The sequence below is a fragment of the Rosa chinensis genome, chromosome 4 (assembly GCF_002994745.2).
Source record: "Rosa chinensis cultivar Old Blush chromosome 4, RchiOBHm-V2, whole genome shotgun sequence".
NCBI lineage: Eukaryota > Viridiplantae > Streptophyta > Magnoliopsida > Rosales > Rosaceae > Rosa > Rosa chinensis.
In genome coordinates, this window is record NC_037091.1 from 30,957,220 (window position 1) to 30,984,400 (window position 27,181).

At 37.5% G+C, this 27,181-nt stretch overlaps 3 protein-coding genes and 1 long non-coding RNA gene across 5 annotated transcripts; all 4 read right to left on the reverse strand.

The window, feature by feature from the left end:
- Positions 1–375: 375 nt before the first annotated feature.
- LOC112195839 (G-type lectin S-receptor-like serine/threonine-protein kinase At1g61370) lies at positions 376–4,460 on the reverse strand. The gene is made up of 7 exons (XM_024336056.2): positions 2,769–4,460; positions 2,565–2,672; positions 2,249–2,445; positions 1,946–2,156; positions 1,349–1,586; positions 1,092–1,242; positions 376–999 (listed from the first exon to the last, which is right to left on the reverse strand). The coding sequence occupies exons 1-7, from the start codon at positions 4,063–4,065 to the stop codon at positions 697–699; spliced, it is 2,505 nt and encodes an 834-aa protein (XP_024191824.1). The 5' UTR covers positions 4,066–4,460; the 3' UTR covers positions 376–696.
- Positions 4,461–5,205: 745 nt separating this feature from the next.
- On the reverse strand, positions 5,206–7,868 carry LOC112195843. The gene is made up of 3 exons (XR_002934823.1): positions 7,845–7,868; positions 6,619–6,699; positions 5,206–5,412 (listed from the first exon to the last, which is right to left on the reverse strand). It is a non-coding gene; the product is annotated as an uncharacterized LOC112195843 (long non-coding RNA).
- Positions 7,869–15,634: 7,766 nt separating this feature from the next.
- Positions 15,635–16,460, reverse strand: LOC112199105 (50S ribosomal protein L25). Its single transcript, XM_024340163.2, has 2 exons — positions 15,977–16,460; positions 15,635–15,886 (listed from the first exon to the last, which is right to left on the reverse strand). Exons 1-2 carry the CDS (start codon positions 16,388–16,390, stop codon positions 15,635–15,637), a joined length of 666 nt encoding a protein of 221 aa, XP_024195931.2. The 5' UTR covers positions 16,391–16,460.
- A 5,312-nt stretch (positions 16,461–21,772) lies between these two features.
- Positions 21,773–25,871, reverse strand: LOC112195840 (G-type lectin S-receptor-like serine/threonine-protein kinase At1g61370). Of its 2 annotated transcripts, XM_040518154.1 has the most exons (8): positions 25,679–25,871; positions 23,999–25,039; positions 23,797–23,904; positions 23,485–23,681; positions 23,182–23,392; positions 22,586–22,823; positions 22,329–22,479; positions 21,775–22,236 (listed from the first exon to the last, which is right to left on the reverse strand). In XM_040518154.1, the coding sequence occupies exons 2-8, from the start codon at positions 25,026–25,028 to the stop codon at positions 21,934–21,936; spliced, it is 2,238 nt and encodes a 745-aa protein (XP_040374088.1). In that variant the 5' UTR covers positions 25,029–25,039; positions 25,679–25,871; the 3' UTR covers positions 21,775–21,933. The 2 variants fall into 2 exon arrangements, with proteins under 2 accessions (XP_024191827.1, XP_040374088.1); XM_024336059.2 differs by lacking the exon at positions 25,679–25,871 and having other exon boundaries at positions 21,773–22,236; positions 23,999–25,466.
- Positions 25,872–27,181: the final 1,310 nt, after the last annotated feature.

Here is a 27,181-nt window from a genome sequence, read left to right on the forward strand (position 1 = left end):
TCCTTGCTTTCTCTAGTTTGTTTTCTTAGTTTGAATTTTGCTTTTGGGCTTTTTTAGTTCGGTTTTTGCTTTGTTTAGTTTCTGTATTGTGCTTTGAGGTGTACTATATATGAAGCATTTTCGAATCCTTCTAGCTTGACTGAGTGAGGTCGTTGATATTAGTGGAACCATATTCCGTTCCCCTAAAAAAAAAGTCTTTGACCTTGTTTGGAAACATGATTTGGATTTGGAACTTAAATCTTAAGTATTTAAAATCTATGTAATTGAAATCTTTAGATATGAAATTCCTGTGTTTGGGCACTTCTTGAAAGTTGAAACATAAGGATTTTACAATACAAAAACTGAGTTCCTTCAACACAGTAGTAAACAGTGTATTCGATCAAATGTCCAATTGAAAAAAGTTCAGAAACAAGGCATTAGAAGTTCAAAACCAAACACAAGCAAAAGAGTTTGTGCCAAAAGATATGTATTTGCCTTGTACAGAAAAACATTTATGTGAAAACTAGCAATCAATTCATCTTTTTCAAGTCATCCTAAATGTGCACATTCTCAATGAAAAAACCTAAAACCTTCATATACTACCTACCCAAAGAGAAAGGGTTGTTATCTACAGCAAAAAAAAAACCTTCAATATGTATAACAACCCTTGAGAAGGACCAAAAGGCATTGCATTGTAATGTAATAATTTGCTGTCACTTAACGTCCTTCGATCTTTGTAATGCTGGCTTCATTTTTAGAGGAACTAGTATTTTCATAGGATGATCTAGGATGATGAACTGAGTTTTGGATAGTGAATACAGATCTCTTTGGATGTGGACCATCTTTCTCACTGCTTAACATTGAAGTTACATCTGTCATGGTAGGTCTATCTGCAGCATTGTCTTGTACACAAAGAAGCCCAACATGCACGCAAGTCATTACTTCTGATGAGGAGTATGAATCACCCAATACTTCATCTACTAAATCCAATGCCCTGCCTTCATTCCACAAGTTCCGAGCCTGAAAATATTCACATTAGTTGTAAATAAATGATCTAGACTACTGCACATAAAATCAACTATTTTACATTACAATTTACGGTATGAACTTACAAAGGCAAGGAAGCCAATTTGTTGGTCATATAAATAGAAGCTGCTATTCTTCTTGCTGCTAATAATCTCCAATACTAAGACCCCGAAGCTGTAGATATCAGATTTTTCAGAAAATATCCCACCCATGGCATATTCCGGAGACATATAACCACTGCACAGCATACACATTAGTATGCATATGATAAAATTGCTTTTTCTAGTTTCTGGATTAATTAAAAATACCATGCAAGTATGTAACTGGAAAAACTGATATTTACCGTGTTCCCACAACCTTCTGAGTATTTTCTAGATCCTGCGTTCCTTCAACTATGCGTGCTAATCCAAAATCTGAAATTTTTGGATTCATTTTCTCATCTAAGAGGATGTTACTGACTTTTAGATCTCTATGAATCACCTTCACATAGGAATCATGATGGAGATAAAGAAGGCCTTTAGCAACACCTTGAATAATATTAAAGCGTGTAGCCCAATCAAGCACTGCTCTCTTCCTTGAATCTAATCAAATATACAGTGCACCCAGTTAGAATGCAAGACTCCAATCAGTAATGCCATTCATATTTTCCATAAATATTGCAATGAAACATTGATGATACGAGACTTCTAACCATTAAATTTGGTTAAAACTAGACTTCTACCTATAAATTCCTAAAAAATAGAGACATAGTTGTATGAAAAGTAGTGAATGCATAACGGAGAATGTTAGATAGTGGTTCATGTGACTTCATTCATAACTATATGTAAGAAATTTTCAAGAAAATTTTACAAGAAGATCAGAGAAGAAAGATTATATTGAAAGAAGAAGATAACATTGAGTAACTTACAGCAGATGAACACAAAACACTAGTGAAACTAACCGTATAGAAAAGTATCCAAGCTTTTGTTAGGCATGAATTCGTAAATAAGTAACTTCTCATTCTCTTTAACACAACAACCCATGATTCTAACAAGATTTTTGTGTTGAAGATTGGAGATCAATAGCATCTCATTCTTGAACTCTTCAACACCTTGTCTTGAGGTACTAGATAGTCTCTTCACAGCTATTTCCTTCCCTTCTGGTAGCATCCCCTACATGAGATCCACAAATCAATAATTCCATTAATGTCTGTATCTTGTGCCTGTCAAAGTGCTATATATCTTATCCTTGGGAAAGAAAGTACCTTATAAACTGGGCCAAAGCCTCCTTGACCGAGTTTGTTTGTGATGCTAAAGTTGTCTGTGGCTATTAGTATGCTATCAAAATCATATATCTTTAGCTCTGAGAGATCATGGTTTCCTATATATTCTCGAAGATCGTCTCTATGAATTTTAATCAAACTAGTTGATTCCAAATGCCTTGTTGTTAATTTGACATGTCCTGATTTTGCAGGTAAAACTATCAAGCACTGAGTTGGAACAAAACAAGCTAGAAGCAGCATTTGTATAACAGAAAATAAATATGAAATTCTTTTAATGTAAATCATCTAATTCTCTTACGCTTTTGATTGGCACGCCACCAGTGCAAACTGAAGATTATAGCCACCAAGATGATCATAAATCCAATAGCTGTAAGGCTGGCAATTAACTTTATGGGCTTTGCTTCACCAGCAGAAAACCAAAAAAAAAAAAAAAAAAATCAACATACAATACAAACAAAAATAGTGCTGTAAGATTACTTGTGCAATACCTATTATCATTTACCTAGTTCTAAGTCTGCTAGGCGGACATAAAGATCTTCTCCAAAAGATGGAAACTGCTGAATATCAACAAGGTCTTTGTACCAGACCAAACACCCTAGGTTATTAACATAAGCGAACGCCAGGCAAGAACAATTACTCAGGCACTTTATCTTGCAGTCCTCAAACCTGTCTTGAGCCAAAGAAGTCAGATATTGATGAAAATTGGGTACTTTCAATCTTTCCACCTTCAAAAACCCATCTTTTCCTTTTGATGAGACTGATTCATTTGTGTGTGTCTCACAAGACAAATGCGTTCGTCTCACACAACCTCCAGTCCAGTTTCCTTTGCTCCACTCTTCATTTGACTTGGGTATGAACCCTTTCAAACACTTGCAGATTGGAGAGTCAAAAGCTTTGCAAACCCCAAACGGTCCACATGCCCCATAATTATCGCATGGGTTTTGCCATGACTCGCAGTCAAGAGACCAGTTCTTGCCACTTTCTGAAAACATAAATCTCAGTATTCCTTCTGAAGATATGTCCAGATAGGCAAGAAGTTTGTCACCTGGAATTTTGTCATAACTGTAAGAGAAATATCTTGTTCCCTGTGTCACATTATCAACAACAGTAAATGGATTTAGATACTGAGATTCCATTGTGGGTACACCAATAAACTTATATTTATCCCATGGCCCGCTTCTCCAGTGAGGAGTAGATCCATTAATCCAAATCAACGCTTGCGATGGCAACTCTGCTGACAGTCCAGCCATGAATATCCCCGGTGATGGATCATTTTCACTTTTCCAAGATGTCAAGAAATTCTGTTTTCCAGTAGCACTATCATATCCCATCAACATGCTTGGCAGAAGTGAGTCACTAGGATTATTAAAACTCTCCCACATATCAGCTCCCATAGCATCTTTGACAACAAAGTTTCCATTATCTAAGAGAACTGCAGATGAACAATTAGATATATTGGTTGACCAGACAGAAGTCTGTTTCCCATCTACAAGCTCCAGGTTCCCATTGCCACCAATTCTCAAAGTAGCCATGGTGTCTGTATCTGCAAGAGGATTATCTCTGTTAGCCACCCATACATACTTGCAGGGAAATATGCTTTTGTGCCACAACCCCAGATATTTGTTAGCAGAACTATTAGGACTGAAGAAGCCCAGTTCGAATATTAGGCCAGGAGAGACTAGAGTTTGTCCCTCTGCTAATGGGTGTGAAGGAGTTATGTTATATACTTCAGCGCCATACTGTGGCGGAAGCAAACTGAAGATGAAGAAGAAAAACAAAGTAACACTACCCAGTTGCATCCCTACCCAAATATGTTTCCCAGGGGAACACTGTCAATTATTTTCTGTTTCACAAGGATAGCACTGCTAATGAAAGTACTACAGCACCCACCCAGGCCACACAAGATTTAGCTTGAACCAGGTAATTGAGAAAGTTCTACGATAGTTCTGCCAATGCTTTCAAACTCATGGCAGACAAATTTGACATTATCCAATCACACCTGGGTTTTTCTATTGTGACTAAATGATTGATTCTCAACCAGAAAAGCATATATCAGTAAACTTGAATGTGACTAAATGGCATTATACTGATACGGTTCACATCCCACTATCTTCTGTGGCCCCTTTCATTTATTCAACGTACTAATTGAGATCAAACGAACAAACACGGAGCGTGTCGGGCAAGTAAGCCCGCATGTGGACACAATTAACATCTATACACTTCACATCTTACTATCTTCTGTGGTCTCTTTCAGTAACATTCAAACTGTAAGTGAGCTGTTATAGCATTGTTTTCAACCATGGACGCAACTAGTCATCAACATTGAGACAAGTGTAACTTTGAGTGAAGGAAGCAAAGTGGTGTATGATATTTTCATCCTGAGAGAGAGGCAGATTACATGCAAAGAAATCATCTTATAGGTAAATTCAGCACCAAGTAATTCACAAGAAGTAAATGAAACCCAGTAAATATCACCCATGACTTTTCTACCCCAACCCTTCAACTTTCTCTACATGAAAGAATCATAACGCACATCATCATCATCATGAAAAACAGCTGGAATACATTAGAACTATGTAAAAGATTGAAACTTTGTAATGTTCTGAATTTTGTACTGAGTACCAGCTGAAACATCGTAACAATCATATTATGTAATAGTAGCAGCTGGGGTGAGGTTGCAGAAACTTCAAATAAATCAAACTATTTGCCGAATGATGTAATAAGCATTAGGAACAGAAAGGCAAGCAATGCATTGAACTAATGCAAAAGATACTTTCCAGATTCGAACCATAATTGTACTTCAAAACATCACATGTATGAAACACATTAATTAAACTAGAGAAATCCTGCTGCAGCAAATAAAAATATCTCGAAAATTTATAAGAGGACAAACTAAAGAGACATCCAATTAGTCCGGATGGTGAACAAAGCCAAGCAACAGTTTCCATAACTGCACCTTCAACCATGAAACCAGGATTGGGACCCTTTGGCTGTCTCTTGGTGTTGATGACCTCACCCTTAGCCTTGGCCTCTGCCTTCAGCTGATCGTTCTTCTCCTTCCTCAAATGGAACTCCTCAGTGCATCTTGATGGCTGTCCGTGCTCTACATGCCCATGGATCCTCTTCCTGATAATCCGGTTACCCACCTGCTCTCATTTAAAAGTATACAATCAAAAAACTTTTAATTGAAATGTGTGTAGAACATGCAATAACAAATGGGTTATGCAATTGAACAAAAGCAGGGCATACAACTAGAATTATGAGAGCACAAGCTACTAAAGGAGCAACCTGTATCATCTCTATTCTTTTGATAACATAATTCATCTTTACAGCAGCTAATCGCATTGTCCAAGGTAACCACTGAACCAGGAACCTTAATTTTATCTAAAGTTTCAGGTCCCTCACAAGAGAAACAATCACGATACTCAAATGCAACATGCCTAATAGCGGGAATATTTTCTTATAATCACATCATATCTTAGTATTACTCGACATTATTCAGTCCCAACTGAAGCTTATTCGGAACTCTTAAATCCAGTGGGTATTATTATCAGCCATAGCAGAAAACAAAATCTAAGAATTCCCTTTCTGAATGTTTACCATGGGAACTGGACTCTACACTTCCATCTTCTTGACTGTCAGATTTAGTCTCACCACTTTCCAAGTCAAACTCCAGACCACTTTCTCTACAACCTAATGATCCATTACATGCATAATTTCTGACTTTCATCCCAATCATCTCATATCACAACTACCAATACGATATCTTTTTGCTAAGTAAGCTAATATATTTCTAAGATCAAGTGACGTTTCTTAATTCAAGAGACTATGGCCATCAAGCCAATAATATCAAGCAAGAAACCATGTCCAATTCTCCCACCAAAATGAACTGGTGATACATAAAGGCAATAAAATATGCTTTTACTGCAATATATTGCACAACCAAAACTTATACTAAAGAGTAACAAGAGCATGACATTCTCATTAATACAACCTCAATAAAGTGTCCATCTATTGTCATTTCTTCTACCTGGCATCGAATCCAAGACAGCAAAAACATAAAAATAAAAAATGATATGGTTTAGAATACTATATGATTAATCTCAAGCTTTATAATGGGACTAAAAATACAAGGCTACAGCTATATATACAATACACCAAAGTTTCACCCAAATCCATATTAACATAGGGTTTCGGCATTTAGCCATGAATGAAAGAAACAAAGTAACAATGGAGTACTCCCATTCTCTAAATCAGAAACAATGAAAATAAACAAGAAATTCACCAAAATTGAAAAGAATAAAGAGATAGAAATCAATCTTATTGATTTAATTGAGAGAAGAGTGAGAGACCTCCTTCACGAATCGATGCAGAGATGTTTGCCGAAGCTGTGCGATGCATTGAGAGAAGATGTGGAAAGAGACCGAGCTTCTCTGTTCGGGAAAGAGAAGAAGTGAGATGTGAAATAACTATGCAGCACAATTGTTTACCAAATCTGAGGGATGATTTACTCAAATCCAAATGCTCAATTAAAAAGGGTTGCCAATCGGAGTTATTTGTATTCGGAAAGTCCAAATCCAAATCCTTAATTACGTCCAAATCACCCTATCCAAGCAGGGCATTACAGAAGTTGCAAGGAGCATATCATGAACACGTTGAAACATCGCTTTCCTTCTAAGATAAACCCCATAACATGTTTCAGCAAAATGGATACTCTCCAAGCAAATGCTTATTGATCAAAGACCAACATATGCCCTTTCTGCAGTAAGAGACTAAGTCCAAAACAAGTAATGAATCATCCAAGAATGATGATTTTCAACTGGTCCTATCATTCTGCAATTAATTTAGGATTCTTCAAGGACTTGCTAGCCACAAAGAAACACATTTCTTATAATGAACCTACTTGGCCACTCACAAGAACAGCAGATCTAAAGGACTTCCCCAAGTTTTACCATTTTCTTATGCAAAACCAAGCACAGTTTCTTCTTATATTTGATAATATGTAAACTAGCAGTTCTATTCACAATGTGAAATAGTCGCTTCAGTTCATTTTGAGTAAGGATTTCATTTCCACTCTCCAATTCAACCTTTTCATGAATAATATATAAGAATTCATCGTATCTCCAAGAAAATTTATCACTCTTCTCCACAAGGTCAAGCACCAAAATGCATACAAAAATCTCTTAAACAATAATATAGAGAATAGAAATATAGGGATGGCTAATAATCAGTTGGAACAACTAAATTTTACCCGTAAGGCTATGCTTGCATTTTCTTAGACTGAGTGAAGTATAAAGGGAAAATGTTGGAAAACCATAGCAACAGGCATGTTTTAATCAAAACATCAAAGCATAAGAATGTGAACAGAGGGTTTGTACATCTCAAAATTTGAGGTTGTAACAATGGAAAAAGAAACAATAGAAGTATAGCACAATACAACAAGCACTAATGACAACATCAGCCATCCTAAACTAATGTATCATGTTAATAATATCTTAGTACTTGCAAGTTCACAATGTCAAAACCATGAGTCATAACAGCAAATTGAGACCTAAAAAGTAAGGATTGAAAGAGGAACCTGATATATGGTCTATCAGCACATCAGGCTATCAGCACATTCCCAAATCTGTCAGCCAGAGTGTTGTTGGTGCCAATTTCGGCATCAATGAGTCAACGGAGGTTCCGTTGAAATCCAAGTGTAAAGTGGTGGGGTTGTTTTCTTCAAGTGGGCCTATCTTTTCCTTCGATTAGTTTGGCTACATGAGTAGCCCTGGTCGTCCACTTGTGACTGAAGGTATGCCCTGGTAGTCCTGTGCCTAGCCTTGGTCGTTCACCTCTTGTGACTGAAGGTATGGCCTCGGGCTTCCTTCATCTGATCCTGGGCCTCCAAGCTACCTTGTTTGGTGAAACTGATAGTCTCGTCTCGGACTTCCTTCACCTGGTGTTGGGCTTCCTCCACCTAATGTTGGGCTTCCAATCCTTTCTTGGGTGGAACTGATGGCCTCACGTCGGGCTTCCTCCACCTCGTGTTGGGCTTCCAAGCTCCTTGTTGGGTGAAGCTGATAGTCTCGTCTCGGACTTCCTTCACCTTGTGTTGGGCTTCCACCACCTCGTGTTGGGCTTCCACGCTCCTTTCTTGGGTGGAATTGATGGCCTCACGTCAGGCTTCCTCCACCTCGTGTTGGGCTTCCAAGATCCTTGTTGGGTGAAGCTGATAGTCTCGTCTCGAACTTCCTTCACCTCGTGTTGGGCTTCCAAGCTCTTTTCTTGGGTGGAACTGATGGCCTCACGTCGGGCTTCCTCCACCTCGTGTTGGGCTTCCAAGCTCCTTGTTGGGTGAAGCTGATAGTCTCGTCTCGGACTTCCTTCACCTCGTGTTGGGCTTCCACGCTCCTTTCTTGGGTGGAATTGATGGCCTCACGTCGGGCTTCCTCCACCTCGTGTTGGGCTTCCAAGCTCCTTGTTGGGTGAAGCTGATAGTCTCGTCTCGGACTTCCTTCACCTCGTGTTGGGCTTCCAAGCTCCTTGTTGGGTGAAGCTGATAGTCTCGTCTCAGACTTCCTTCACCTCGTGTTGGGCTTCCACCACCTCGTATTGGGCTTCCACGCTCCTTTCTTGGGTGGAATTGATGGCCTCACGTCGGGCTTCCTCCACCTCGTGTTGGGCTTCCAAGATCCTTGTTGGGTGAAGCTGATAGTCTCGTCTCGGACTTCCTTCACCTCGTGTTGGGCTTCCACCACCTCGTGTTGGGCTTCCAAGCTCCTTTCTCTTGGGTGGAACTGATGGCCTCACGTCGGGCTTCCTCCACCTCGTGTTGGGCTTCCAAGCTCCTTGTTGGGTGAAGCTGATAGTCTCGTCTCGGACTTCCTTCACCTCGTGTTGGGCTTCCACCACCTCGTGTTGGGCTTCCACGCTCCTTTCTTGGGTGGAATTGATGGCCTCACGTCGGGCTTCCTCCACCTCGTGTTGGGCTTCCAAGCTCCTTGTTGGGTGAAGCTGATAGTCTCGTCTCGGACTTCCTTCACCTCGTGTTGGGCTTCCACCACCTCGAGTTGGCGGAGCTCTATGGAAAGGACTATGCATTTTGGCATAGCTTTCGGAGAGAAGAGAAAGTCGAAGTCCCCTTTTCTGCTTGTGAAGGATTGATATTTATAGGAGAAGGAGTAGTTGAGATGTTGAGGGAAGGCATGGGTTCTTCCCGAAAATCAGGGTGTCAGCCCTATGATTTCTGCTTCCTGACACTCCATCTGACAGAGTTGGTGACAGATGTCACAACTATGTGGTCTCTTCCTCTCACGTCACTTTTGGACCATGCCCTCTGACCATACCTATCATCAGAGCGTGACACCTGGCCTAATAGGTAAGAGTTGGCCCTTGATTTCCACTAACTATGTCTCCTTTGCAATCACTTTGTCTAAGAGTGATCCTGGTAGTCGAGGCCTTAGCCTTGGAGGTCGTGGCTTCTAAGCTTGGGGGCCGAACTCTTGGTCTTGGGGGTTGAGGCTTTGGATTATGCCTCTCTAGTAGTGAGGTCACGATATGTTTTGGCCTTGCCATCCAAGATGGTGAGTCAATTACATGGTGACAGTCCAAGACTTAAGAGGTGGAGATCCAAGATTGAAGACTTGGAGTATGAAAGGGAGGCATCTCACTAGTCATGATTATTTCCATTTTAGAGTTATCTTTTCTTTCTTGATGAAAGATTTAAGTGCGTTGAAAGGTCAGAGTCTTACGTGGACTCTTTGACATTTCAACGCGTACCACGTAGAATGGGTTGAAAAGTCAAAAGTATTTGTCGAACCAAATTATGACATCAACAAGTGTGTGCAGCAGGTTGCTCCATACATTGGAGGCATGTCCCTGCAATCCACTCCACTGCCGATAAGTTTGATGTTGCTCTTCCACTTCTCTAGCCCATCTCTATGAAGAATAAAATACAGGTGGCCGCTGAGAAATCTGTATATATCCAACAGAACTTGTTCAAGCAAAATTATGAAACACTGCACTTGGTATCTAAGTGACATGAGAATGAAACTCTGGGAGGACAAAGAAAACATAGGTATAGGAATACTTTTGACTTTTTGAGAACTAGATTCGTTAGCAAGTGATCTATACCTTGTTTCATCATTCACTTGTTCTATGTGATCTAGTTTTCAATTGGATTGTCACCCATACAAAAACTTACATGCTTAGAAAAGAAAAATAAGATCTATAATTCATAATCTTAAACTATAATCTAAAACTTGAAAAAAAAATAAAGAAATAAGATATGCATGATGCATGTTTATAGGTATATAAGCGTGTATACTGAAGAGTAAAAGATAGAAAGATAAAATGCAAGTTAATTTAGAAAGTATATAGAATAGTAATTAAATATCTATTTTCCTGTCCATTTAATACCAAGAGTGGAATGATTAAATTCCGTAACGTTACGTAGACATGAAGCATAAAGGAGAAAGTACGGCCGTCTTGAGTACATATGCAACTGTAAATACACCCAGATCAAAAGCACAATAGGTGAACGAATAAGATTTACTACTTACCACATCTGTCACATAGGTAGGTTTTGCCTTTGAGAAAGATGTAGTCAGCAACATGGCTAGATAATGCAGCAGGTTTTAAAAATTAAATGTATGAAGACCTGCAGAAAGAACTAAACATGTCACTGTAAAAAAGTCAAGTACACAGAAAAATGTTTATTACAAGAGAGACATGCATCAATAAAAATTAGAAGAATAAACATCTAACATAAAGATCGATTTTGACTACGTTTATGTAGATTTTGATGCACAATTGAGTGATATATACGTACATTATATACTTGCCTTCCATTAAATGACTTGGATCACTACTTGAATAGGCAATCTGGAACCCAATGACACAGATAAACCATTAATCCATTGGGTCACCAACACTACAGCATCCTTAACCACATCAAGGTCTATAGTAGTCCTTTAGAAATTTCACTCCGGACTTTTGAGAAATTGCACTTTTCTGTCTTAAACACAATCACAGCATATCTATTGCACATGCTTGCATTTGACAACAATATTTGAATAATTCCTATCAACCAATAAATGTCAATACCTAAACCTTAATTTAAGGGAGTACATTAAATAACTAGAAGCATAAGCCCAAAAAGAAAACAAAGCTTCGCCAATATGGAGGGAGCGGGACATATACTGAAACACAAGAACGGAAAAGGAATTAAATTGAATTACTACTAACAACAGATCGATGTTAAAGAAGTCGTTGTTATAGATGCCAAGCTTGTCATGTCTCTAATAGACAATAATGAAAACCGACTCACCATTCAATACCCATATCATCATGAAGAAATATTCATTCATTTGATATTCAAGAAGACACAGTGACACACACAGCTACATACATAAAACAGTCTATAGCTTAACTTTGGTCTCATTTTAATAGCAATTTCATGATTCTAAATCAAACAGAAAGGAATGGACTAAGAGCTAAAAAGATCATCCACTTCGGATTAAGAATTTAAGATAACAATCCATTGGTAGATATCACAATACATAGGTAGATGAACGTTTATTTTGCACCAAAAGCAAGGGATATACTACTTACTAGAAAGGAAGTCGTCTGTGAATGTGAAGTGCACACGGCAGAGTCAACATCATCAAGTTTATCCATGTTTGTCCTCGGTTCTGGCAAAAACTAATACAAAAGATTTGTTTGTTGCTTAAAGAAATAACAGCACACAGAGATACTCAAGAGAAGGAAAATGCCGTGTGAACAATGCCAGTGAAGAAAGAAACATTATAATTCATTGATTGGTATCAGATTACAATCACAAACTTATACACAACCAAATGACCTTCAACGTACAACAGCATTAAGTCACTAACTAACCACTCAACTATAACTATTATCTAAATTAAATTCCTTTTCCTTCCCGTAAGATGTTCACTTCTGGTAAATCGTTGATCCGTTGCATGGATGGCAGCGTCTAGTTTCTTCAGACAAACCCTAACCCTAATCCTAAAACTCAAACCCTAACCCTAACCCTAACCCTAAAACCACCAGAAAACATGAAAGCTCCCTCTCTTATTGCCATGGTCAAAGCACACCAGCTTTCACGTTGATCTAATTTCTTCCCTTGTTGCCATAGTTGTGCATGCCCTGGTCATCTCCCCTGATGCTGCGACGAGTTCGAGTACTGACCAGTTGAAGTGGCTGTGCCCAAAAAAGTCATATGTATAGGGAACCAGTATCATCATCTCTCTTTTGACCCGGTATTCATAATAATGACCATTTGATGCTGGTCTATATTGCAGACGTAAAGGAAAACCACAAACAAAACAAAAAATCAATAATCATGAAAACCTATCAACGCGGATCATATATTGTAAGTAATCGGAAAGAGATGTACCTTTGGTAAATCATTGATTCGATTATTTGAGGCCTTTGTGAAGGAAGGTGATGGTTGTGAACCTTCTCCATTTTGGATCGATGACGGTTCTAAAAGAAACGGAAAAGAGACGAGGGAGGAATTTGCTTCTTAGTGTTTTGCTTGGCCGAGCCGAAAGAGAGCGTTTTATAGGGAATTGGGAGTGAAGACGGGAGGTTCTGGAAGCAGCATAAGGGCATAGTTGTCTCATCATATATGAATGTGAATTGTGAAGATAAATGCCCCCCTCTCGTTTGAGAAACTCAAAAAAGGAATTGTATCTTGGAAGTGGAATCGATTTTCTTGGCCAGAGAAAAGTGGATTATTGTTGGGAAAAGAATAGTTTGAACTGGCATTATTTGTTTGGAAAAAAGAAAAAAGAAAAAAGAAAAAAAACACGTATCGGTGCATTTACGTACATTTATGATTTTTTTTTTCTTTTTATAAAGAAAGCTGCATAGTTTACCTTTTAGGATAAGAAAGGAAAATCTATTAAAAAAAATGTCTTCAAAGCAGAGTTCGTTTGTCACTATACGTAAAAGAGAAATATGTGGGTTTACGAGAGTTCATTTAGTTTAGAGTTGAATATAGGGTGGTGCTATTCACACACCATTTTTCTCTATTCGCACACCCCTTCTATTTTTCTATTACTTTAAATCAAGGGATATTTCCCATTTGCCCCAGTAATAGCGAAAGTTGCCCAGTTACACAACTCTTTGTTGTGAAAAGACATTGATGTCCTTTTCTTTTTGAGGAGTTCCTTGCTTGTGCCATGCTGAATGTTATTTTGGCTTTTTCTTGCCTCTTGCCTCTTGGATCACTGCTTCGTTTCTTCTTGCCAGTTGCTGAGAATACTATGTTGAGCTGTTCATCTTGATCTTCTTGCTTGAGAAATGAACTTCTTGAAAAGTGTGAAATAGATCTTCATGCTTGAGTCTTATCTTCTATGTTGATGTAGTGAGATGATCGTCAAGCCTCCATCATGTTTTCAATGTTATGGAGTTCGTCATCATCGAGATTATTCCAGTAATCAGCATCACTTTCTCTCACTTGTTGTCTCTCATGCTCTTCTTTATACAATAAATCATATACTTCTTTAGTGGTTGTGCTCATATCAACAATGTACAGCTCTCCTGGTCGTGGTACGCCGTCCAGGTGTTCTCTGGTGTAGAGATTTAAAGCATTGGCTTGGTAGATTAATTGCAGATGAGTATCATCAAAGAAATCATCTACTACAAGCTGGGCTGCACGAAATTTATGAATATCTTCCAGTGTTGGTGCCACACCAATTGTTGGTAATGGAGGTGGCTCTATATAATTACGAAGTGATATGAAGACTAGGTGTCTGGCTTTATCATGATATAGACTAGTTCTACGAGGATATGAAGGAATGCTGATTATTTCTAATCGGATAGTACTATAACCTAATCCTATACTTCCCCATTGCTTAAGATAATGAGTTATAGCATACTTAAGGTGATAGGAGAATGACTCTATATGATGTTCATTTTGGACATAAAGACTTTTTAACACTCCATGTTCCATTAGAAAACCTGGAGTAACTCTAACTCTACGATTATCATGCTCAATGTATATTTCACCAAAGTCTCTCATATTAATAGTAGCTAATAGAATATGAAATCGTGCTTTTTCTTCAGGGTGAGAAAATGTATCATGACAAATGACTCCTATACCAGGTTGAGGATGAGATATAAGATTAAAGAGAAAATTCTCGATAGCTACTTGAAGGGAAAGATGCTTATCATGCTGTAACTTGAAGATTTTATCTTTACAATCATGAGGTAAATACGAAAACCTTTCTTTTGCTAGGGCTTGTAAAAAGTAGGGATTTTTTGTTTCTCTTTCTAACAGAGATGCAGGCCAACTACTTTCTTGCTGAATAAACTCAACTGTATGTTTTTTGATAATTTATATTTAGTGTACGAAAATGAGTAACTACTGTATCATGCTCGTTTTGCAAATTATGATACAATGTATTCAGATTATCATGCTGTGCTTTAAGGTAATTATATTGTGGCTAGAGTCTAGCATGTTGTGCTCTTAACTTAGGATATTCTTCTTGATATCTAGCGAGATCACAGTTATTGGCCGAAAACTCTTGCTCAAGTGCTCTAATTAACTTTTCTTGACCCCTTCTCATCTCTATGGTATTTATTCTAATATTCCAAAAATTATCTAATAAAACTTGTTGTCTAGGAGATAATGATGCTGTACTTTTATATCTAAAGAGTGGATTTCTAATTTCTTGCACAGTGTAGCCATTAAAGTTATAACTAATATTTGCTGATCTTGCTGTCATGCTTAGTGGATTACCACTTTCTGCTCTTTGAGTACTAGAAGAAGCCGAGATAAGATATCTGCAAGTGTATTATCATCTCCTTTTATATGCTCAAATTGTGGCCTAAATCCATTTCCTGTAATACAATCTATAAAATTGACCCATCTTCTGGCTGCTTGTTTATTAGTAGTGATTTTATTATAATGAGAAACAATATTTTGACAATAAGTTCTAATTGTAAATATTTCATTATGTAAGAATAAAGAAAATGCTTCTAAAGAATTAATTATGCCTAATATTTCTAAATCTGTGGCTGGTAATCGAGATTGTATATCACTAAATTTACCTATGCATATCTACAAATTTGCTCATCAGACTTTGGTAATTTTTTAAACTTTTTCTGATATAAAATTCCTGCCCAACCTAATGCTGATGCATCTGTTTCTACTATTTTGTAACTACTATCTAATGGTAGTGCTAAAGGTTTGAGTTGTGTAATTTCTTGTTTAATTTGCTGAACTAACTTAATATCTTCTGTATTAAAGTATTTCTGACCTATTTTGCTAGTCTTACTATGTAAAACTGCTATTTTTCTTCCTAAATCTGGGATGAAACTTCTAGCATAATTTAATAATCCTAAAAATGCTTGTAACTACTTTTTATCCTCTAATCGATCTGGAAATTCTATAACCTTCTTAGCTATAATCTTAAACTCCCACTGAACTGAACACAAATTCTTGAGATAGATTGCGAAATTTTGAAGGTTGTTGTTACCTTTCTTCAATCCAGGAGAGATATCATCTCCTCTGAATACAAGAGGAATTTCGACTTTCAACAAAGCATTTGAAGGGGCCCTTATGAAGGTCACATTAAGCGGAGCATCGGTGCTCGAGTGTAGATGAATCTATCACAAACATATATATACAACTCAAATTTCATATGAAAGCAACAAATCAAATTCATAATCGAAGACAAGGGGAATAGGGTAGAGTACCAAGCGCGGTAAAACGCGGACTTTCTCAACGACGTCGTCTGCATCGAAGTCGGAGCGGACCTCGAGGTGGAAGAGGCGAGAGAGGAAGAAAGAGCGGCCGAGATGATTGAGGAGCTTGCGGATCTGGTTCGTGCGGAAGGAGATGAGTCGTTTATTGCCGCCGTGCTGGCCGTCCTCTTGCTCGAAGATGATGTCGGGGACGGGGCCGGCCTTCTGCTCTTTGGCGGCGATGCTTTTGCAGGAGGTTAAGCGCGGGACGGCAAGGATGGTCTCGTCGTATTTCAGTTCGGGTCGGGGGAAGGACTCCGGGTTGGAATCGTCGTCGACGAGAGCGGCTGCGGCGGATTGGGTGTAGCGGCGGAGCTGGAAGGGTGCGGAGAGCGCGGAGGCGCAACGCCGCTGGAGGAGGAACATTTTGGGTTTGGGCTCGGCGAGTAGGAGTCTGGGAGTGGGAGAGTAAATGTCAACTGGGGTTTAGGAGGGTTTTTCCCTTTTTCTATATGAAAAAAAAATTACCAAATAATTACCTTGTCGGTAATTTATGAGGAACTAGCAGGGGAGAGAGAGAGAGAAAAAAAAAAACAAAAAACAAAACAAAAAGAATCAAATTACCAAAAACTGCAAACCAAGCCAAATTTTTCCCATTCAGAGAGTTCCAATCGGAGATTCCCCTGTGAATTGTCTAGATTAGAACTATCAATTCCGACACAATCCAATAATACAACTTGAAATCCAAATGAAATAAAACGGGTTGAATCCGGATGATTATAAAACGGGTCATGTTACGTTACGTACCTCAATCTACTAGTTTACTAGTCATTTGAACGGTAAACAACAATTACTTTCACTTTTCACCTTGTTTCGAATTTTATTGAACTAAAAAGTTGACTTTTGTTTCGTTCCTAATTTGAAAAAGTTTCCTTCACAAAAGTTGTAGAAGATGTTAAACAGAGTCCGTAGACATGTGGCACGCTTATATCGGAGTTCGTATGCGAAAGTTATAGTCAAATATGTAAAAGTTAGTGTTCATGGTAATTCTTCTATAAAAGGAGGAATTACTGTGGTAAGTTTTCGTTTTCTGAAACTTACCCCGTCTCTCTCTCTCTCTCTCTCTCTCTCTCTCTCTCTCTCTCTCTCTCTCTCTCTCTCTCTCTCTCTCTCTCTCTCTCTCTCTCTCTCTCTCTCTCTCGCTGACCCAATCGTCTTCTTCCAGCGATGGATCTTGGTGCCACAAGTACCATTGGAAAGCTCTCACTGTCCTCTTCTTTGAACTGTGGAAGGCGCAGCAAGGAAGAGAAAAAGGGCCAGCGCCGTCGTTCTCGGATTTTGGTCTGAACTCGAGTTTCCGGCCACCTCCAGTGACAATACTTAGTGGGTCTTGGAGCTCCGCAACACACATCAATTATTCCAAGCCTTTTTATCTAATTTGAAGTGTGGAGCACGAATCAAAGCCATGAAATTCTAGGGTTCCAAATCAACCCTCTTTGCTTTCGAGGTAAATTCCGGACTTTTGGCTTCAAATTGGACTTTGTTGTAGTTGTGAAAGTTGTTGGGCTTGATGAGAGCAAGATTTTGGCATAGATATTGATACCCGAGTCAGGGGGGTAGGCCGGCAGCGTGTGGGACCCACGCGCTGCCACTGTTGGTGGCGCGTGGGGGCCGATTTTGGCCCCCTAAATTGGCTGGTTGAATTCTTTGTAACTTGTGGAGCATGTTGGTGTGTGTTTGTAAAGATCGAAGAAGGTTTAGTGTCGATTGTGATTTTTTCCAAAGTGTGGAGTTTCAGTTGTCAATTTCCAGGAATCTGACTGTTAGATATCCCTCGTTTCTATTATAGAATACTTAAATCAAAGAATCAATCTTAGTGGTGAAGTTTGGAATGAATCCAAGAGGAAATGGAGACGTAGGTTTATGAGGAGTTTTTAGGTTTCGTTTTAGAATTGTATTTAATTTTCGAATTATAGTTTACGAAATATAATTTTGTACTAGAAAAGGTGCCGACCCATCACTCGACGAGGATCCTTACGATTGGCCACGTTAGCTGTATACTGTGAGTGAACTTTTGTTTTTAAGTAATGATGCATGCGTTTATTTCTCGAATTAATGCTTTACTTAATTATCATAATATTTGTCAAGCATTATAATTTGGTTTATTGATTAGATTTCTGTTATGATTTTTGGATATGAGTTTGCGATACTCGAATTTGGATGTATAATTTATAATGATTTTAGACGAATTATTTTCCGATGTGATTTCCGGAATTAGATATTGTTTTCATTCGTCGATTTTGAGTTTTCCAAAGGATCTTCGAAAATTGAATTTTTGATGGGATTTATGAACTTTTTTGTTAATTGAATAATTATTTGGAAGTATGAATTTACTTTAATCTCGCTTATTTACTCATTAATTGATTTGAGAATATTTTGACGTATGGGACACGTCATTGATTTATTTTTTTTATCATGAGATTTTCTGAGTACAGTTGGGAATTGTACTCGTGATTTCATTTGCGAGATTTTGGGGAAGTTTGATGGATTTATGGATTTATTGGTTTTCGAATATTTTCTTCACCATACTTGGGTTGCTTTATTTTAGTTCTCCTCCTCACGTGAGTTGCAATAGAGGCTACTCCTCACTTACTTTGTGTTTGTTGGTCGAAGTTGAGGATGGAGCCTGGAAGGCTCCAACCCGAGCCTGGGAGGCTCCTTTGTCGTATGGGGATCCCTTCTTCGCCATACTCTATTGTTACTTGACTAGCGGGGCTAGTCCGATTTCTCTTAACCAGCAGGGTTGGTATGTTTTCATGAGATTTCAAGTTTAAAGAAATATGTCTTATAAACGTTGCATGCATCGAGGTTTTGTAAATAATTTAAATTGTGGGAAAGTATAAATTCTTATGTTTATTTCAGTTATTACAAGTAATTGTTTTTGTCCACTCATGCTAACATTTTTATATGCTTTCCTCCTGGACCCTTCAGTTTCAAATGGCCAGCTTGCAGAGTAGTTGGTTAGGCATAGTAGGTTTCGGGGCATAGCATCTGCTGCTGTTGTTTTCCATATTGTAGATTATTTATTGAACCTACTTGTATCTTGAATTCTTTTCCTCTCTTAGATTGCTCAGATCACCTTGGGGTTGTTATCTAAATTGTAGTATTTTTTTAGGGTTTATTACCCAATTACGAGGATTTGATGTAATTTAATTTGAGGATCTTTTGTTAGAATATTGGTACTTGAGTTGTGATTTTGTTTTGTTGGTTGTGGAGTTGTTTGGATTAGGGGAGCAAGGTGGCTCCAAGAGAGTAAGGTTGGATTGTTAGGAGTGTAAATGTGTTCTTATAGGTTTTGGGTTGCCTACTTCTAAAGGAGGTTCTGCCGAATTTTTGATAAAACATTCTTTACAAGTGGGCCCCGCAGGGCCACCTTGGATTTCATGGTGAAATTTCAGGACGGGTCCTGTCAGGTCATTTGCGAGTCAACACACCAACATATAACGAACTCATGTAACCCATTTTATAGACAGAATTAGGTTGAGTTGAGTTGTGTATACGTACATGATCTATTAATAATAAATAATTTTGAGTATTTATGATTTCAATCAATCTTAAATAGATCTGGTGGTGAAGTTACATACTGAAGATTTCATGCATCTTTTCAATAAAATATAGTCAAATAGTGATCCGATTATACAATTTAAATAGGGCACAAATTAAACTCGATACTACTTGTTATTAAACGAGTTAGGTAGGTCATCATAGGTCACTCATTAAATAAAATAGATTGGGTTTTGGGTTTGGGTTTTCATGTTAGACACAATTATTAAATGAGTTAACTTTCAGTCTGTTAATTGCGATATGCAATGGTAGAGCTGTTCCTTGAGATGGCCATGGCCATGGCCTCATTGTTCCATTTTCAAGCTTAAATCCCATTGTAACCAATGTTTTGAGCATTCAAGAATCCAAGGTTGTGTCTAATACCCATGCTGCCACTAATATGATAAAAGTGCAAGGAAAAAAATTAGAAATAGTACATGAACTATATCTCTATCTTATCAATGATACATGAATTTTATTTTTTGCCACAACCAGTACTTGAACTCTTCGAGTTCTTTTGAAGTGGTACCTAAAGCCATATTCACTCACTACTCCAGTCAAAAATGGCATGTGAGGCACACACATCTCATTTATTAGGCACACGTTTGGTATTTGGGTTCATTAGTTGTTTGGTTTGAGATAACAATTATGAGTTTTTGCTTCATAGATCAAAGATTGAGAATAATAAGATAGTGGCTTAGGCCATGATACAATTAACAACTAATACAAATTGTCATCTTTAACCTTGATAAATAAGACACGTACTCCTCACTCGTCATTTCTGACTAGATTTGTAACTGAATGTGGCATAAGTACCACTTCAAAAGAACTCAAAGAGTTCAGGTACGTGTTGTGATAAAAAATAAAGTTTAGGTACCATCAATAAAATAGAAGTACAGTTCATGTATTATTTTTGATTTTTACCCAAAGCAAAACCCTACAATAAAAGAAAAGTGAAAGATTTTTTTTTTTTTTTTGAATCAATCCCAAACCGGATTTTAATTTCATTCATTGCAAGCCAGAATGACCATTACATACCATTCCGCTGCCATCTATAGACAGACAAGAAAAGTGGTAGTACCCATAGTGATACATAGGATAGGTCCACTCACTTGCCATCTATTTCTCCATGATTACGAATAATTACTTGAATCCTCCATTGGTACTTTAGAAGATTCGCCAAGACATTTAGGGCGCACAAAAAAAAAAAAAAACATAGCCCCCCTAAAAATATAGGGAACTATTGGAAAAATAAGTAAATTTTTTAAAAAAAAAAAATATCAAAACCATAGCAACCTAAAGAAGACTCCAGTGTCCAAACCCAAAGATCAGACAGGCCTAGCTCCAAGCTTAAGAAAACTGCCTTGTCATGGCCAAATCTCCATCATCTTCACCCAGCAATAGCATGAGCAGCTCTAAATTGAAATTTGTTGTTATCAAGATAATTAACAAGTTAAAATAAAATCAAGTTTAAAGAACAAATAAAAGAAAAAGTATCTCAAGAACAAAGTCTTCTAGGCCAAAAATATATAAAAAAAACAAACAAACAAACATCTTACTCACCCATGTCAATTTCACAGGAACAATACTGTAAAATGATTAAAAAAAAAATGACAAAACAATCGAAAGAAAGGTAAAATCCTTTTTGCACTTTTCTCCTTGCTTTCTCTAGTTTGTTTTCATAGTTTGAATTTTATTTTTGGGCTTTTTTAGTTCGGTTTTTGCTTTGTTTAGTTTCTGTATTGTGCTTTGAGGTGTACTATATATGAAGCATTTTCGAATCCTTCTAGCTTGACTGAGTGAGGTCGTTGATATTAGTGGAACCATATTCCGTTCCCCTAAAAAAAAAAAAAAAAAGCCTTTGACCTTGTTTGGAAACATGATTTGGATTTGGAATTTAAATCTTGAGTATTTAAAATCTATGTAATTGAAATCTTTAGATTTGAAATTCATGTGTTTGGGCACTTCTTGAAAGTTGAAACATAAGGATTTTACAATACAAAAACTGAGTTCCTTCAACACAGTAGTAAAACAATGTATTCGATCAAAAGTCCAATTGAAAAAAAGTTTAGAAACAAGGCATTAGAAGTTTAGAACCAAACACAATTAAGCAAAAGAGTTTGTGCCAAAAGATATGTATTTGCCTTGTACAGAAAAACATTTATGTGAAAACTAGCGATCGATTCATCTTTTTGAAGTCATCCTAAATGTGCACATTCTCAATGAAAAAACCTAAAACCTTCATATACTACCTACCCCAAGAGAAAGGGTTGTTATCTACAGCAAAAAGAAAACCTTCAATATGTATAACAACCCTTGAGAAGGACCAAATGGCATTGCATTGTAATGTAATAATTTGTTGTCGTTTAACGTCCTTCGATCTTTGTAATGCTAGCTTCATTTTTGGAAGAACTAGTATTTTCATAGGATGGTCCAGGATGATAAACTGAGTTTTGGATAGTGAATACAGATCTCTTTGGATGTGGACTATCTTTCTCGCTGCTTAACATTGAAGTTACATCTGTCATGGTTGGTCTATCTGCAGCATTGTCTTGTACACAAAGAAGCCCAACATGCACGCAAGTCATTACTTCTGATGAGGAGTATGAATCACCCAATACTTCATCTACTAAATCCAATGCCCTGCCTTCATTCCACAAGTTCCGAGCCTGAAAATATTCACATTAGTTGTAAATAAATGAGCTAGACTACTGCACATAAAATCAACTATTTTACATTACGATTTACGGTATGAACTTACAAAGGCAAGGAAGCCAATTTGTTGGTCATATAAATAGAAGCTGCTATTCTTCTTACTGCTAATAATCTCCAATACTAAGACCCCGAAGCTGTAGATATCAGATTTTTCAGAAAATATCCCACCCATGGCATATTCCGGAGACATATAACCACTGCATAGCAGACACATTAGTATGCATATGATAAAATTGCTTTTTCAAGTTTCTGGCTTAATTAAAAATACCATGCAAGTATGTAACTAGAAAAACTGATATTTACCGTGTTCCCACAACCTTCTGAGTATTTTCTAGATCCTGCGTTCCTTCAATTATGCGTGCTAATCCAAAATCTGAAATTTTTGGATTCATTTTCTCATCTAAGAGGATGTTACTGACTTTTAGATCTCTATGAATCACCTTCACATAGGAATCATGATGGAGATAAAGAAGACCTTTAGCAACACCTTGAATAATATTAAAGCGTGTAGCCCAATCAAGCATTGCTCTCTTCCTTGAATCTAATCAAATATACAGTGCACCCAGTTAGAATGCAAGACTCCAATCAGTAATGCCATTCGTATTTTCCATAAAAATTGCAATGAAACATTGACGATACGAGACTTCTAACCATAAAATTTGGTTAAAACTAGACTTCTAGCTATAAATTCCTAAAAAATAGAGACATAGTTGTATGAAAAGTAGTGAATGCATAACGGAGAATGTTAGATAGTGGTTCATGTGACTTCATTCATAACTATATATAAGAAATTTTCAAGAAAATTTACAAGAAGATCAGAGAAGAAAGATTATATTGAAAGAAGAAGATAACATTGAGTAACTTACAGCAGATGAACACAAAATACTAGTGAAACTAACCGTATAGAAAAGTATCCAAGCTTTTGTTAGGCATGAATTCGTAAATAAGTAACTTCTCATTCTCTTTAACACAACAACCCATGATCCTAACAAGATTTTTGTGTTGAAGATTGGAGATCAATAGCATCTCATTCTTGAACTCTTCAACACCTTGTCCTGAGGTACTAGATAGTCTCTTGACAGCTATTTCCTTCCCTTCTGGTAGCATCCCCTACATGAGATCCACAAATCAATAATTCCATTAATGTCTGTATCTTGTACCTGTCAAAATGCTATATATGTTATCCTTGGGAAAGAAAGTACCTTATAAACTGGGCCAAAGCCTCCTTGACCAAGTTTGTTTGTGATGCTGAAGTTGTCTGTGGCGATTAGTATGCTATCAAAATCATATATTTTTAGCTCTGAGAGATCATGGTTACCTATATATTCTCGAAAATCGTCTCTATGAATTTTAATCAAACTAGTTGATTCCAAATGCCTTGTTGTTAATTTGACATGTCCTGATTTTGAAGGTAAAACTATCAAGCACTGAGTTGGAACAAAACAAGACGTAACATTTGGATAACAGAAAATAAATATGAAATTCTTTTAATGTAAATCATCTAATTCTCTTACGCTTTTGATTGGCACACCACCAGTGCAAACTGAAGATTATAGCCACCAAGATGATCATAAATCCAATAGCTGTAAGGCTGGCAATTAACTTTATGGGCTTTGCTTCCCCTGCAGAAAACCAAAATAAAAAATAAAAATCAACATACAATACAAACAAAAATAGTGCTGTAAGATTACTTGTGCAATACCTATTATCATTTACCTAGTTCTGAGTCTGCTAGGCGGACATAAAGATCTTCTCCAAGAGATGGAAACTGCTGAATATCAACAAAGTCTTTGTACCAGACCAAACACCCTAGGTTATTAACATAAGCGAACGCTAGGCAAGAACAATTACTCAGGCACTTTATCTTGCAGTCCTCAAACCTGTCTTGAGCCAAAGAAGTCAGATATTGATGAAAATTGGGTACTTTCAATCTTTCCACCTTCAAAAACCCATCTTTTCCTTTTGATGAGACTGATTCATTTGTGTGTGTCTCACAAGACAAATCCGTTCGTCTCACACAGCCTCCAGTCCAGTTTCCTTTGCTCCACTCTTCATTTGACTTGGGTATGAACCCTTTCAAACACTTGCAGATTGGAGAGTTAAAAGCTTTGCAAACCCCAAATGGTCCACAGGCCCCATAATTATCGCATGGGTTTTGCCGTGACTCCCACTCAGGAAACCAGTTCTTGTCACTTTCTGAAAACATAAATCTCAGTATTCCTTCTGAAGATATGTCCATATAGGCAAGAAGTTTGTCACCTGGAATTTTGTCATAACTGTAAGAGAAATATCTTGTTCCCTGTGTCACATTATCAACAACAGTAAATGGATTTAGATACTGAGATTCCATTGTGGGTACACCAATAAACTTTGATTTATCCCATGGCCCGCTTCTCCAGTGGGGAGTAGATCCATTAATCCAAATCAAAGTTTGCGATGGCAACTCTGCTGACAGTCCAGCCATGAATATCCCCGGTGATGGATCATTTTCACTTTTCCAAGATGTCAAGAAATTCTGTTTTCCAGTAGCACTATCATATCCCATCAACATGCTTGGCAGAAGTGAGTCACTAGGATTATTAAAACTCTCCCACATATCAACTCCCATAACATCTTTGACAACAAAGTTTCCATTATCTAAGAGAACTGCAGATGAACAATTAGATATATTGGTTGACCAGACAGAAGTCTGTTTCCCATCTACAAGCTCCAGGTTCCCATTGCCACCAATTCTCAAAGTAGCCATGGTGTCTGTATCTGCAAGAGGATTATCTCTGTTAGCTACCCATACATACTTGAGAGGAAATATGCTTTTGTGCCACAACCCCAGATATTTGTTAGCAGAACTATTAGGACTGAAGAAGCCCAGTTCGAATATTAGGCCAGGAGAGACTAGAGTTTGACCCTCTGCTAATGGGTGTGAAGGAGTTATGTTATATACTTCAGCGCCATACTGTGACGGAAGCAAACTGAAGATGAAGAATAAAAACAAAGTAACACTACCCAGTTGCATCCCTACCCGGCCAGATGTGTTTCCCAGAAGAACAATTAATGTCAATTTTTTTCTGTTTCACAAAGATAGCTCTGCTAATGAAAGTACTACAGCTCCTAGCCTTTTGCTTAGTCAGTAAAAATCTGAAGCGCATATATATATAGGAGTCTGAAAGTAGTCGTCGATCAATGTACAGAGCACTGCAGGAAATTTACAATTTAGTATATGGAGCTCGCAATCATAAAGCCAGTAAAAACAAATGACGAATCTCTCACAGATTATAGCCTATAAGCCTATAAGCTAGTCTGTAAACTAGTGCATCATGGAAAGACTTTCAAACATAAATGGACCACTGGATGATCAACAGACAAACAACCTAGAAGGAGATATAATATCAATCTCACCAGTGAAATGAACTAGTGGCAGGTGAGGAACGACGTATCACTAAGCTCCAAAGTATGTGGATTAATAAAACCCGACAGTCCATGGAAAAAGTCCATGGATGGCTTGACTGTGAATAATAATAATGCCTACCAGGGGGAGGAGCCAGGCCACACACAATATAATTTAGCTTAGACCAGGTAATTGAGAAAGTTCTACGATAGTTCTGCCAATGCTTTCAAAGTCATGGCAGCCAGATTTGATATTATTAAGCTCCTTCTGGGGACACCATCGATATAGTCCACATGCATCTTACTATCTTATCTGGTCACTTTCAGTAACATTCAAACTTGTTAGTATAAACTAGGAATAGTTGCCCGCGCTTTGCTGCGGGAGTTATGCTGTTGCAGAGGATGTTGTAGAGGAGTTATGCATATTTAGTCTGAAACTCGTGGAAGTTGAAACTTTAATTGATGAAATGAGATATTAAATTTTAAGAATAGAGTAGCAAATCAATAACTGGTATTTTATCAACTTGATTTGTTGGTATTTTATCAACTAATTGCAGTGTAGAAGCGCAGGTTCCGCTAATTGAGACGTATTATTCCGCTTTACTTGGTTGCATGAGATATACTCACGGTGATTCAAATGCAGTAGACCCAATTTGAGCATAAATAGAATTTTGTGGTGTATAAAGGAACTAACTTTAACATCTCCAGTCAAAAAAACTTAAAAATTCATCATTACAGTATACTGAAAACCAGTTCATGAATCAAAAACATATGCCATTATCAAAAACACATACCAGTATGATCACTTCTATAGTTCTGAACTTTACAGAAAACAAATAGATATCTACTTTGAGATTGGTAAGAAATTAAGGAAAAGAAAAGAAAACCGATGTTTTTTAGGAGAAATTTCTATATAGTATATACAGAGACTACCAAAAATATGCAGGGATATAAAATTGTAAGGAGAACTAAAAGCTATCAGATATCGATTTCATTAATGACAAACATTTTACATGTTTACTGCAACATATTTTACAACATTCATATTAATAATCTGTCACTGCCTCTTCCTTTGCAGGAAATAACAAAAACAATTTTCAAAAGTGCTGCATTTCTCAAAGAAAGAGATTTCAGACACAACAATGATAGAAGATCTCTCCTATAACAAACATGTGAGAAAAGATCTCAAAGTTCCCAAGTTCAGCACCTTTGTGTGACTAAAAACTTTACAACATGAGTACTGAAGGAGGCTGCAATACATCTACTCATAGCTGATCGAGTTATCACTGTTTCACCCAAAGAAGAAAAAGAAAGATGTTCAACTGCAGTCATCATCCAAAGTTAAAAAATCTTGCAGATGGAGAATTTGAGAAATGCTATGAAAACATAATATTAGCTAATGCACACCTCCACATCAAATCAAGAAGAAGTATCTATTTACATCATGAACATCACATTAAACAACACTAAACTACGTGGATATATGCATTTAGCATTTACCAGGCATAAATAGTG